General features: G+C 53.3%; 1 protein-coding gene across 1 annotated transcript; it reads right to left on the bottom strand.

Annotated features, from left to right (window-relative positions):
- Positions 1–514: 514 nt before the first annotated feature.
- Positions 515–10,216, bottom strand: COPZ2 (COPI coat complex subunit zeta 2). Its single transcript, XM_068977674.1, has 9 exons — positions 10,106–10,216; positions 9,380–9,454; positions 7,687–7,768; positions 6,927–7,018; positions 6,423–6,478; positions 5,645–5,722; positions 3,630–3,681; positions 2,993–3,031; positions 515–825 (listed from the first exon to the last, which is right to left on the bottom strand). The coding sequence occupies exons 1-9, from the start codon at positions 10,214–10,216 to the stop codon at positions 778–780; spliced, it is 633 nt and encodes a 210-aa protein (XP_068833775.1). The 3' UTR covers positions 515–777.
- Between the last annotated feature and the right edge of the window lie 1,871 nt (positions 10,217–12,087).

Raw genomic sequence — 12,087 nt, 5'->3', positions numbered from 1 at the left:
GGGAGCTGGGCCGGTGTCTCCTCACCCCTAGTATCTGGGCCTAGCCAGGCTTGCAGCGCTCTAGTACCCAGGATATATGCCAGCATTGGATTTCCGCGGCAACTTCCCGAGCAAGCCAAGAAAAACAGGCGTGCTGTTCCTCAGTTTGTCCAGAGGAAACCTTTACGCCCTTCCCTTCTGGAGACTGAGAATGGAAAAAGTGAGCTGAAGAATACCAGTGCGGCCACCACGTGTGTAGTATCTTTTGCTCTTTTCTTCCCAAATGCACTATTTCTCCCATCGTGACTCTTTCATCCTGTCACAATCATATCTAGCCCTCCACAATCATACACCGCCTCACTTAAGTTAATTCGGCTCCTTTCCCTTTACCCACTTCCTCCCCAGTCACACAACCACAAAGATACACCTAGTACTGGGCATCCGGAAGATGCCTCAGTGTGCAGAAGCCCTTATCAGAACACACACACACTTCCCAGGCCAAAAGAGAAAGAGACCATTGGCAGGAGACAAAAGCAGGTTTATTTGGGCTCTGGGGCCAGGGATGCCTAAGGTGTGAGTTAAGACAACTCAGCTGGTTCTCAATGCCCAAAGGGCAGGCCAGGGCAGGGAGAAGGGGTGACTCAGTATTGAAGCCAAATCTCTGCATTTCAAGTCCCTGGCCGGAGACCTCGGGAGTCAGTTCTGGGAGGGCATGGGTTCTAATGTTCCCTGGGGTCTCTGTGCTTTTGCTAGGATTGGGGGAATGGTCTGGGGGCAGGAGCCTTGAATGCACAGCCTTCATTTCAGTAACGACCATTTAATTTGTTCCTTGGCAGACTGAAGAACCTGGGTAGGGTGGGGTGTGGAAGGTTGAGAATTACTGGGTGGAATTCAAGTGCATTAACAGTGCAGTGGTGGGTTGGGGGATATATGTCCTGGCGATCCCGAGTCACTAGGTGGCAGCAGCTCATCTCTGCCTGCTTTAAGGGGGGCTGGGCCATCAACATGGAAAGAGCCGCCCAAACTGGCTGCAGCCAGCAACCAGCCCAGATGGGAGCTGGCCCAGCCTGCCCTCTGGTTCCAGCATCTGCAGCCCTGGGTGTGGCAGCAGCCTTGTCTCCCCCACACCCACACCATGCCATGCAAGCTTCCACCCGCAGTGCCACGTCCAGGCAGAGGCGGGCCCAGGCCTGACACTTCCTGTGCCCAGACACCTCACCAAACCCCTAGCTCTAGCTTTGGCTGGCAGTAAGTCCTCAACACCCCACCCCAAGCTGCTGCTGATGTGGCACAGCTGGCAAAGGACTCCTGGGCAGGCTCTGCTGAAGGCCACCTGCACTCAGATGTGTTCACTTTCATATCCTGCTGTGAAACCACCTCAGCCCCATATTTACACAGATCCATGCAACTGCGCACACACCATGCAAACACAGTGCGGACCCCACCTATGTCCCTCAGATTGTCCCTCCAGCCATCAAGCCTCACTCCCACCCGAAGAAGGCTGATCCCACACTGTATATCCCTTCCTCCTGCCCACTCCCCCTCCTCTCTCAGGGACAGCCTGGACCTGGAGTCCTCCTGCAGTTCTCAGTGAAGATCTGCCTTTCTCCTTATTTCATCTCCCATTCACTACCTGCACATCCCTTGGTGTTTACTCAAGAATTCCATTAAAAGTGCTATGTCTTCATTCTTTCCCCCATGGAAAACAGGATGTATGCCAAGAGCTTTCCGTGCTTTAGGTCATCTAATTTTCGTAATAACTCTATAAGGAGTGTCCTGTGATTATTGTGGCTCAGACGGTAAAGCGTCTGTCTACAACGCGGGAGACCCGGGTTCAATCGGGAAGATCCCCTGGAGAAGGAAATGGCCATCTACTCCAGTACTATTGCCTGGAAAATCCCATGGACAGAGGAGCCTGGTAGGCTACAGTCCATGGGGTCGCAAAGAGCTGGACACGACTGAGCAACTTCACTTTCACTTTCACCTGTGATTCTGCGAGGCCCAGAGAGGTAGAATAACTTGCGCTAGGCCGCCCAGCTTGTAGGTAGTAAGGCAGAACGCCACATCCTTTGGACGACTCCCACCAGTGCCCCTGTTCTTATCTGCTCTGCGCATTGCCCCTTAACCTCTTCAGCCCTGAAAATTGCCATGCGGCTGCATGCATCTCATCAGGGTAGGAGGAGGCAAGGAGAACGGGGAAGGGAGAGGCCGCGTGAGCATGAAAGGCAGGTACAGCAAAGGGCACCACACCTGGAGCCCCACATGAAATGGCATGGGCCCATCTCAGCGTTGGCCACTACAGCACGAGGAAGTTAGTGCCAGGGCAGGAAGTTCCATAAAAGCAGGATTAGTCTGGGCAGAGAGACCTGCGGGTAGACAGAATGGAGGTCAAGCCTGACAAGTAGGAAGTTTGGGCAGCTGGGAAACCAGTCAGGCCGTAGATCTGGAAACCTCAGCCCTGTCCCACATGCACCCTCAGATAGAACCATGCAGGGGACTGGCGGGCATGGACTTTTCCACACTCAGGTCACTCGGGGACAAGGTGCAGCCCAAACTGGCTGTGCCAGCGGTGAGAATGAGATCCCATGGTGGATTTAAGTCTTTCTTAACAACCTCAGTGTGGACCCTAAAGAGCAGGGGTGAGGGGTTAGAAGAAAACTCCTATTTGGGATCCTTTCCAGAGGCCTGAGCCCCCACACTGCTTGGGGAACAAGTGATCCAGGCATCTCCAGTGTGGGCAGCTCCTCCTGGGCTTTGACCCAACTACACCCAGCTAGGAGATAAGGTGAACTGCTGGGAAGGCATCATCATTTATTAATACCCAAGCTCCACATTACCATGGGGACCCTGGCAGCCTCCAGTGGACTGTCTCCAAGAGGTGGCCTGACACAGTCATCCCTTCCTTCCTGCATCCCTGACTTCTCTGCCTGGAAAGCCCCACTGGGTCCCCCTGGGATGCTCTGTTCTCCTCCCTTTAGCCCATCTCTGGCCAAGGCAGATGGAGAGGGCCTACCTGGGCCACACTGTGTTCAGTCAAGCCGCTGTCATCCGCCTATGGGGGAAGCAGAATCAAGGTGGTCAGGCCAGGGCAAGGGTAGCGGGTGAAGAAAGACAGGTGAGAGAAAGGGGCTTGTGGGTGGTGAGCAGAGGCTGTGATCAGGGGATCCAGAACTGCATGTGTATCACTCAGGGGAAGTTCTAGAGCCCTTGGAAGCCAGCATCCTCAGGGATGTCTCTGGGACACGGTGGGTGGAGAGTGAGGGGGATTAAAAATGACAGGAAAGGCTTCATCCAGACATAAGAAGCCAAACTGGGTGGGGAGACTCCATCTCTTCCCCTCCAAGGCCAAGTTCAAGGCAGCCACCAGGTGTCTCTGTGAGGATTTATTTCCTCAGTCTGTACTTCTCACCAGGGAGGATGGTAAGGTATTTGTAATTGGCCAAGGGAAGAGGACAGAGATCTCTTTTACTGGCTGACATCCCTCCAAACTGCTGCTCCCCTCCAGAAGTGCATCAACCCAGTGGCTGCTTCTGCGAGAGGAGCTTGGGTTCCCTTTGCCCAGACACAGGGAAGACCGGAGGTACAGAGGATGGGAAGGGGGGAATGCCTGGAGAGGATGGGAGTAAGGGGGAATGCAGGATGACTCTTACCCTAAAATTCACTTTCTGGATCACTTGCTGAGGGTCACTCTCCAGAATCACGCTATAAAGTGAGAGAGAAATGAGGAAGAAAATCAGCCCCATGCTTTCCTTGGACTCTGCTCCCTGCTAAGCCCTTTGCTTCCCTGCCATATCCTGCAACATCTCCCTTCCAAGGTACTTGGCCCGCCCATACTCCTTAAGCCAGAACTCTCCCTCACCATGGAGCCCTGATTCTCACATACTTTGTCATTACTGGGCAAACACTTGAGAGATCAGGCCAGGGCAGTCCAGTCTAGATCGATCAGGTTGGCAAAAGCAGGGACTCAAAAAGTGAGAGTTCTAGAAAGTTCACTTCACCTCTGGGATGAAGGGTTGGATTCAGATGCAGTGAAGGACGAGAAGCCCCCTGGGGTCCCTATCTGGTTCCACTATTATTTTCTGCCATGGGGTTGTGCTAGACATGAAAGAAACGGAACTGCAAAATCAGAATCTACCTTCCCTTTTTTTTTTTAAACTTCCCTTTCGACAGACCCAATTATGGAGGCATTTCTTGGCTAGTTGGCACTCTTTGATGATGCCCTGGGGGGTGTGCAGGGGGGAAGAGTTGGTCACTGTGGGTGAGAAAGGGTCCACAGGAACTGAGTGACTGTTCCTCCTCGCCCAGTGAGCCTCCTATAGGGCTGAAGGAAGTGAACAAACATTTCCTGAGACCTTCTCCCAGGCTCATCACAGGGGCACTTGTAGCCCCAAGTCCCTCACCAGAGGTCCTTTAGAGCGACCATTCCAGGCCAAGGTTCAGGACCAAATGTTGCTTCCACAAATGCTTCCCTGTTTTCACTGGAGGGAAAGGGGGGCAAAAACTGGGCCTTCTAGAGGTACAGATGGGAAGCTGATAAAACTTACAATCTCCCTTGTGAATGCCCTGCACCTCATTTTATATTTGTAACTGTGTTTTCTTGAAGAAGTTCCACACCAAATTTTATATACAACTTTTATATTCCACAAAACCTGGTCTTATTTCCCTCACTGTTGGGCCCTAGCAATTAGCACAAGGCCTTGCAACAGCAGCAGCAGGCAGTCAACAGACATAGAGGAAAAGAGGGAGGGAAGGCAGGAAGAAGCCCACAGCACCCCATCTCCCGGGGCCCCTGTCCCCCAGCAATGTGCGTCATTGCCACGAGAAGAGCACAATCTCTGGAAACATGCACAAGTTTAGATCTTGGCCCTGCCACCTCCTAGTCATGTGACCTTGGGCAAGTCACTTAGATCTCTGAGCCTCTGTTTCCTCATCTATTAAATGCATATAATCATAGGCATGTGGATGTCTCACAGGTGATCTGTTTCCATTATTCTTTGCCCCAGAGCCAGAACTTCTTTTTCTCCCTGAATATTACCCAATCCCCCCATGGAAATTCACTAACCAACCTCTCATCAGAGCTCCCAGCTTCCTAAGATTATAATCTTAAACCAATAAGAGGAGACAAGATTTACTGAAGGAGAACTATGAACTCCACCTGCATCACCTCATTGAATCCCACATCCTTTGAGGCAGTTTCCTTATTGTCTCCATTTCAAAGCTGGGGAAAGTAAGGAAAATAAACAACTAGCCCAGGTCATGCATGCAGTCGATGTTGGAGTGAACCTCTAAGAGCGAGAGGTGTAGCTGCCGCAGGGCTCTGCCTGAATGAAGTCTTCCCAGGAAGGGTGGGTGTCCGTGCTGCCTGCTTCTCCTGGGCATTGGAGAGCAAACCATTCCCCTAAAACCTTGCCTGGTCAACAGTCAGCCACAGTTTGACATCAGATTACTATCTTGCGTGCTTGACTTTGGCTAACATTGAAGTCAACTTCCATCATCATGAGTGGGGTTGGGGGGTGGGATCACAGGGAATATGCTGGAAAAAGGGAGGGAGAAGCTGGCCAGAGAGCCAACAACATGCTGGGTGCAACCTAGAGCTGAGAACCCTCAAGGCCACCTCCCACTGTGAGGGTTCTTGACCAGTCCCTCTTCCTCTCCCACTCCTCACCCGCCATCCACAATCTCATCCACCACCAGGAAGGCTCCGTCCATGTTCTCCAGCAACCAGCGCTTCTCCACGTTCTTCCTGAAAGAAGACACAGCTCTGGAACCTCCCTGTGGCATGGCCGGGAGAAGCCGGGTCCTCGCCTTAGTGCGGTGGACCTGCTCTCTCCAAAGACTGCCTCATTCCCCACCCTCCAGCCCCTGTCCCCCCACAAGCACAGGGAAGGAGAATGTCAAGGGGAGTGAGGGTGGCACCTGGGCAAGGGATTCCTGAGCAGAGGACGGGTCTGCTTCCTTCAGCCCCTCATGCTCAACTCTACCCATGCCGCCCCCACCACTTTTGGGCACTGATGCTATTTCCATCCTAAAACACTTCAGGTACTACAGCGCTATTGTAGTTACACATGTTGACTGTAAACACTTATTTTTGGTTATCTGAGTTTGATTTACCCAGGCCACTGGTATCACTGGAGTAGATACCAGATCACCGAATGGGAACGGAGGGAAAATCACCCTGAGCGTCAAGTCAAAAAACCTTGAGTTTGAATCTTGGTTCTGATAGAAACAACCTGTAACCTCAGGCAAATCACCTAGCTTCTCCAGACTTCATCTTCTGGCCATACTATTGTTTGATCAGGTAAAGGGCAGGAGCCTTGCAGGAAGTTGCTCTGGCTCCAGATTTCATCTTGTGGAGACTTCAGGAAAAAGCAGGGAACCATCCTGCCTGTGATGTACCAAGGTCTGGGGGATGGGAGCCTTGGAGGACAGAGGACCTCACTCACCTTAGCACGTGGTTCAGGGACTCAAACAGGCAGGTGAGAACAGACATGAGCATCAGCTGGTGAGGAGTGGATACAGGAGGAGGAAAACGAGAGAGACTGAGGTTGAGAAGGCCAGAGGAAACCTCAGAACCTGACTGTTGGACAGCTGCCCCTCTCTAGGGAGGACAAGGCTGGAGCCTGGCTGCAACTTGACCTGAGAAGGTCCCTCCCTGTGTTTGAACTGGGAAGCACTGGAATGCCTGCTGTAGGACACTGAATACATCCTTCTCCAGTGATGCATAATAGAGACAGAAGCTCCCAGCAGAGGACTCCATTTCTGGTACCCAAGGAACGGAGGGGTATCATGGATATGCATTGTTCCAGAAAGAACCATTCTGGAGGCTTCCAGTTCCCTAGAGTCTAGAAGCAGGGATACCAAGGGTGAGCCGCCCAGCTTCTTCCCCAGACTCCAAGCCACTCCCCCACAGAGAGACCCTCCTTGTCTCCCCAACCTCCTGAATTCACCTCGTTCTCGTAGGATGAGCCCACCACATACAGAAAGAGGTCAATGCTGCTCTTGTAGACGATGGTCATGCCCCCGAAAAATGCAATCTCACCTAGAAGAGAAATGGGGTCTCAGTTCTGGTCACCTTTGCCTGGCCCCTCCTGCCCATCTCCAGCTCTGCCCCTCTCCCCCTATTTCCTTCTTCTTCCCAAGAACACCTGCAAAGGAAATTCCAGTCCAGTCCAGTGGTTAGGACTCTGTGCTTTCATTGCCAAGGGCCCGAATTCAATCCCCAGTCTGGGAACTAAGATCTCACAAGCAGTGGCCAAACAAAAAAAGAATCCTTGCAAAGACTAGAACCCTTGGAAAGACGTGCACTAGGGACACTACCAGTGTCCCTCTACTTCATTCCTAGCACCCAACTGCCTCATTCTGAGAAGTCAACAAACCTGGTTTAAGGCTGACCTTCCACCCACCATGTGCAATGCCTCTGACCCTCAGGTTGGCGGTGGCCTCTTCCACTGAGAGGAGTCCAGGCATGCCAGAAGCAGGTAGGTGGGAGCAGGTGGCGGTAGCAGGGGTGTGTGTGTGCTGGTGAAGGGGAGGAGGGTGAAGGTTCACCAGAAGGGAAAAGGGAACAGCTGGGAAGGGGAGGAAAAAGCACCTCTGAAGAAAAGGGAATGGCCTGTGGGTATGTGAGGCCGACAGGGACAGCTCTGTCTAGGCGGAGATGACAGTGTGCATCTGAGAGTTCTGTGCAAGGAAGACGAGGACACTTACTGTCAGTTCGGCTGGTCTTGTTGAAGACATTTTTCTCGAAGGCCATCTGCTCTTTCATGGAAGGGAATGTGTCATCATAATACTAGGAGGAAGGGAAGGAGAAAAAGTGACAGCCGTTCCACAGGGTCTGGCTTCTCCCTGGATGGGTGGCAGGGTGCTGGCCAAGTGGGACCCTGCTGCCATGCCCCCTCTCCTCTTGACTGCCCTCTATGCCTGTCTGCTATTTCCTCCTAAACACAAATTCTGAGCAAAGAGAGTCATAAAAAGTAGAGGAATTTTGAGGCCTGCCTTTGGAGTCCTGTCCTGATTTCTTGGAGACCTTTGTGCATTCAGCAGATGGCTGGGGCAGTCACTAGCCACACTGTTTCTACACTAACCTGAATCTACAGGAAAGAAGGCAGAACCAGGGGCTCTTTACCACAATAATATCATAACAGCTATTTTATTATCCACATTATATGGATGGGGTAACTTCCCTGAGACCTCACAGTTTAAGGGACAGAGCTGGGATGCAATGGCAGCGATAGTCTGACTTCAGACAGGATTATGGTGAGGATCCCCTGGAGAAGGAAATGGCAACCCACTCCAGTATTCTTGCTTCGGAAATCCCATGGACAGAGGAGCCTGGTGGCTACAGTCGAAAGAGTTGACACGACTTAGCAACTAAACAACAATGACAACTATGGTGAAGATGAACTATCTAAGGCAGAGTTCCTGGCACACACTGCCTAAGGAAATCAATGCTGTTTTGTTGGGTTTGATAAGACTGTCTCTCTGACTCAGTTCCTGCATTTGCACATGGATGTGATCTGCTGGGAGGAGGCCCTGGAACCTTTGGTTGCTGAGCTACCTCTGACCATCTGCTAGGGCAAGGGACGGTCAGCTCAGCTTCCATTTTCTGAGTGTAGATTTTGCCACCTAGTGCCCCATCTGCAGGCCAATTAGTGGTCTCCCTGCCAGCCACTGTTGTGATGAACAGGCTCCCTGCAATGTCATGAAGACAAGAAGTTTCAGCCTAAATAATCTAAGAAGTCTACATTGCGTTTCATAGCTAGTTGAGGTGTCACAGCCCCACTATAGTTAATTGTGTTGATGGTAGATATTTATTTTTGGATTATTCTAGTTTGGTTTGTCCGGCCATGATCACTAGCATATATACCAGATAACTGAATAGTTGGTGCAGAGAAAATCATCCTCCCGAGCTTCAAGTCAAAATACCAGAGTTTGGATCCCTGCTCTGATATTAGTACCTGTGACTCCAGGCAACTCTAGCTTCTCTAGACTACCTTTTCCTCATTTATGAAAGAGGTGGATTAAAATCTGGTCTATAAAATCCTATGTTTTAAATCCTTAGTGTTTACCAAGCTGTAAAAGCAAAGCAGAGGGTACTTGTTCAGAATTGGGGGACCAGGAATCCAGGGTCCCAGGCCAGTGTAAAGGACAGTGAGAAGACATTCTGGGGAACATGAGTAGAAACAGAACAGACAGCCCCTCCCCCCTTTGGGGGCCAGCATTCTGACAAGGCAGGAGGATGGACAGAATGACCTTTGGAAGGGTCTCAGCTGAGCTGCTCTGTGTTGCAGAGCCCACAGTGGGGTCTCTCCTGCCAGGTGAGTCAGCTGGGTGGGGACTTCTGGACTTGGGCCTGTGGCACAGTGTCTTCAGGGGCCCTCCGGTGAGGGTGGGAGGTTACCTTGGCCAGCAGGCGGTGTCCGTCATTATCTAGGATGAAAACGGCCTTGATAGTGTAGAGGGAAGGTTCCTGCAACTGACACGGGGGAGAGCTTTGTTGGCCCCTAAGCCAGCGCAGACCCCTGTCATTGGCTCTACGTGATCTGCTGATCCCAGGAGTCCATCCTCAGGCCAGCGACCCCAGCCCCAAAAGTCCACAGCTGGTTCCGGCCCAACCCTATGCCACATGGACCACTCTGGTGCCCGCTCCCCTCCCAGGCAGATGCCCCACTGCAGGCCCTGGGTGGGCGCTGTGCCCATTGGGTGCAGAAGGTCCGTCCGGGCCCAAGTTCTGTCATGCACTGACTGCTCCAGAGCCCGAGTCGGAGTGTATCACAGAACCTGGGCCGGGGGGACAGCGGCGCCGAGCTCCTCCAGCAGCCCCCGGCGCCCTGGCCCGTCGGGCTCCAGAAGCACGCACGTCAGCCCGCCACCGGGGCGGCCCCGCGCTCCCTAGCCCTCCGGGAGAGACGCAATCCAGCCCGGCCGAGCCGTCCCCGCCCGCTCCGACTGCTCCAGAACTTCGCCCACGCGGACGCCGCACCGGCCTCCTCTCGAGTCAGCGCGGAGGAACTTTTCTGCCCGCGCGGGCGCCGCCCCTCCTAGGCCGGTCCCGGCGGCAGCAAGTTCCCCGGCGCCCGGCCCGTGAGCTGGCGCCCCCCGGCCCCCGGCGCCGCCCGCTCCGTACCCGCAGCCCCGCGGGCTCCCCAGCTCGGGCAGGCGGCGCCGGGCCCCCAGTCGGGGCGGCCGCGGCTCCCTCCCCCGGGTGCGGACGTGGCCAGGCCTCCGGCCGCTGCATTCCGCTCGCTGCCTCGCGCTGACAGCGCCGCCCCGCCCCGCCCCGCGCCCCCCGGGCCGCCGCCGCTCCTCCCCGGCGGCCGCCGGCCTCGCGCCCGCCCCTCTCAGCCCCTCCGCGCGTGTCCTTCCTTTCCCCGAGGCCCTTCCCTCCTCGCTCTCCCTCCTCTCCCTTCCCGCCCTCTCCGCCCTGCGCTCACAGCCCAGCTCTCCTTCCCCTGGCTCTCCTTCCCCTCGCCCTCCTCGGCCCCTCAAAGCCCAGAGCTCCTTGTATCCTCAGCTTGTGTCAAGAACGGCCCCCTTTCCCCCTCCTGCCTTCTCTCTGGCCTGTGGGTTTGGTTTGCACCGACGTCCACAGGCTGCCCTGAAGCCATCAGAAAACACAGGCAAAGTCCAGTTTGTCTCTGGACTCCTGGTAGGTACTGTTGGCACAAACACATCAGGTCATCCTTTGGACTTCAGAGACAGGTCCTAGCAGCGGGAGCACATGAGGACAGCTCTAGAGAGACTCCTCTGTGCAGTAGAGTTTCTCCCATGCCTCTCCCGCGACTTGGGGAAGGCAGGCATGCTGCCCGGACACCTCTGCAGACACGGACACAATCTGAAATGAGACAGATACCCAGCAGTACAAATGTTCCGCCTGTGAATGGCATCAGGCTTTGCCATGCTTTGGTTCCTTTGGCCTAGGTATACTAGGTGGTTTAATCACTATGTCGTGTCTCACTCTTTCGAATCCAAAGACTGTAGACCCCCATGCTCCTCTGTCCATGAAGTTTTCCAGGCAAGAATACAGAAGTAGGTTGTCATTTCCTTCTCCAGGACCTTCCCAACCCAGGCAATGAACTCTTGTCTCCTGCATCTGAAGCAGATTCTTTACCCCTGAGCCACTGCTGCTGCTAAGTTGCCTCAGTCATGTCCAACTCTGTGTGACCCCATAGATGGCAGCCCACTAGGCTCCTCTATCCCTGGGATTCTCCCGGCAAGAATACTGGAGTGGGTTGCCATTTCTTTCTCCAATGCATGAAAGTGACAAGTGAAAGTGAAATCGCTCAGTCGTGCCCGACTCCTAGCGACTCCATGGACTGCAGCCTACCAGGCTTCTCGGTCCATGGGAATCTCCAGGCGAGAGTACTGGAGTGGGTCACCATTGCCTTCTCTGCCTGAGTCACTAGGGAAACCCATTAAGTATACTAGAGGGCTTTAGCTTCAGAATCTTCAAGGGTAGTGGGAAATTAACAGTACTTCAATGGCATCCCACTCCAGTACTCTTGCCTGGAAAATCCCATGGACGGAGGAGGCTGGAAGGCTGGAGTCTGTGGGGTTGCTGAGGGTCGGACAGGACTGAGTGACTTCACTTTCACTTTTCACTTTCATGCATTGGAGAAGGAAATGGCAACCCACTCCAGCGTTCTTGCCTGGAGAATCCCAAGGTCGGGGGAGCCTGGTGGGCTGCCGTCTATGGGGTCGCACAGAGTCGGACACGACTGAAGTGACTTAGTAGTAGCAGCAGCAGGCATTTACCCATCACTATAGTCAAAATTCTCCAAGCCAGGCTTCGACAGTATGTGAACTGTGAAATTCCAGATGTTCAAGCTGGATTTAGAAAAAGCAGAGGAACCAGAGATCAAATTGCCAACATCTGTTGGATCATCGAAAAAGCAAGAGAGTTCCAGAAAATATATACTAATGCTTTATTGATTATGCCAAAGCCTTTGACTGTGTGGATCACAACGAACTGTGGAAAATTCTTAAAGAGATGGAAATACCAGACCACCTGACCTGCCTCTTGAGAAATCTGTATGCAGGTCAAGAAGCAACAGTTAGAAATGGACATGGAACAACAGACTGGTTCCAAATTGGGAAAGGAGTACATCA

This window comes from Capricornis sumatraensis, chromosome 8 (genome assembly GCF_032405125.1).
Source record: "Capricornis sumatraensis isolate serow.1 chromosome 8, serow.2, whole genome shotgun sequence".
Classification (NCBI taxonomy): Eukaryota; Metazoa; Chordata; class Mammalia; order Artiodactyla; family Bovidae; genus Capricornis; species Capricornis sumatraensis.
The sequence above is the reverse complement of the archived record's forward strand: the minus strand, read 5'-3'. Positions and strand labels throughout refer to the sequence as shown.

Excerpts from the sequence above, each read along its gene's own strand:
- COPZ2 (XM_068977674.1), bottom strand. The coding sequence starts at position 10,216 with ATGCAGCGGCCGGAGGCCTGGCCACGTCCGCACCCGGGGGAGGGAGCC. Across the intron at positions 7,769-9,379 it reads GACACCGCCTGCTGGCCAAG|TATTATGATGACACATTCCC; the intron begins GTAACCTCCCAC and ends CCTTCCTCCTAG. Across the intron at positions 6,479-6,926 it reads GCTCATCCTACGAGAACGAG|CTGATGCTCATGTCTGTTCT; the intron begins GTGAATTCAGGA and ends ACTCCTCACCAG.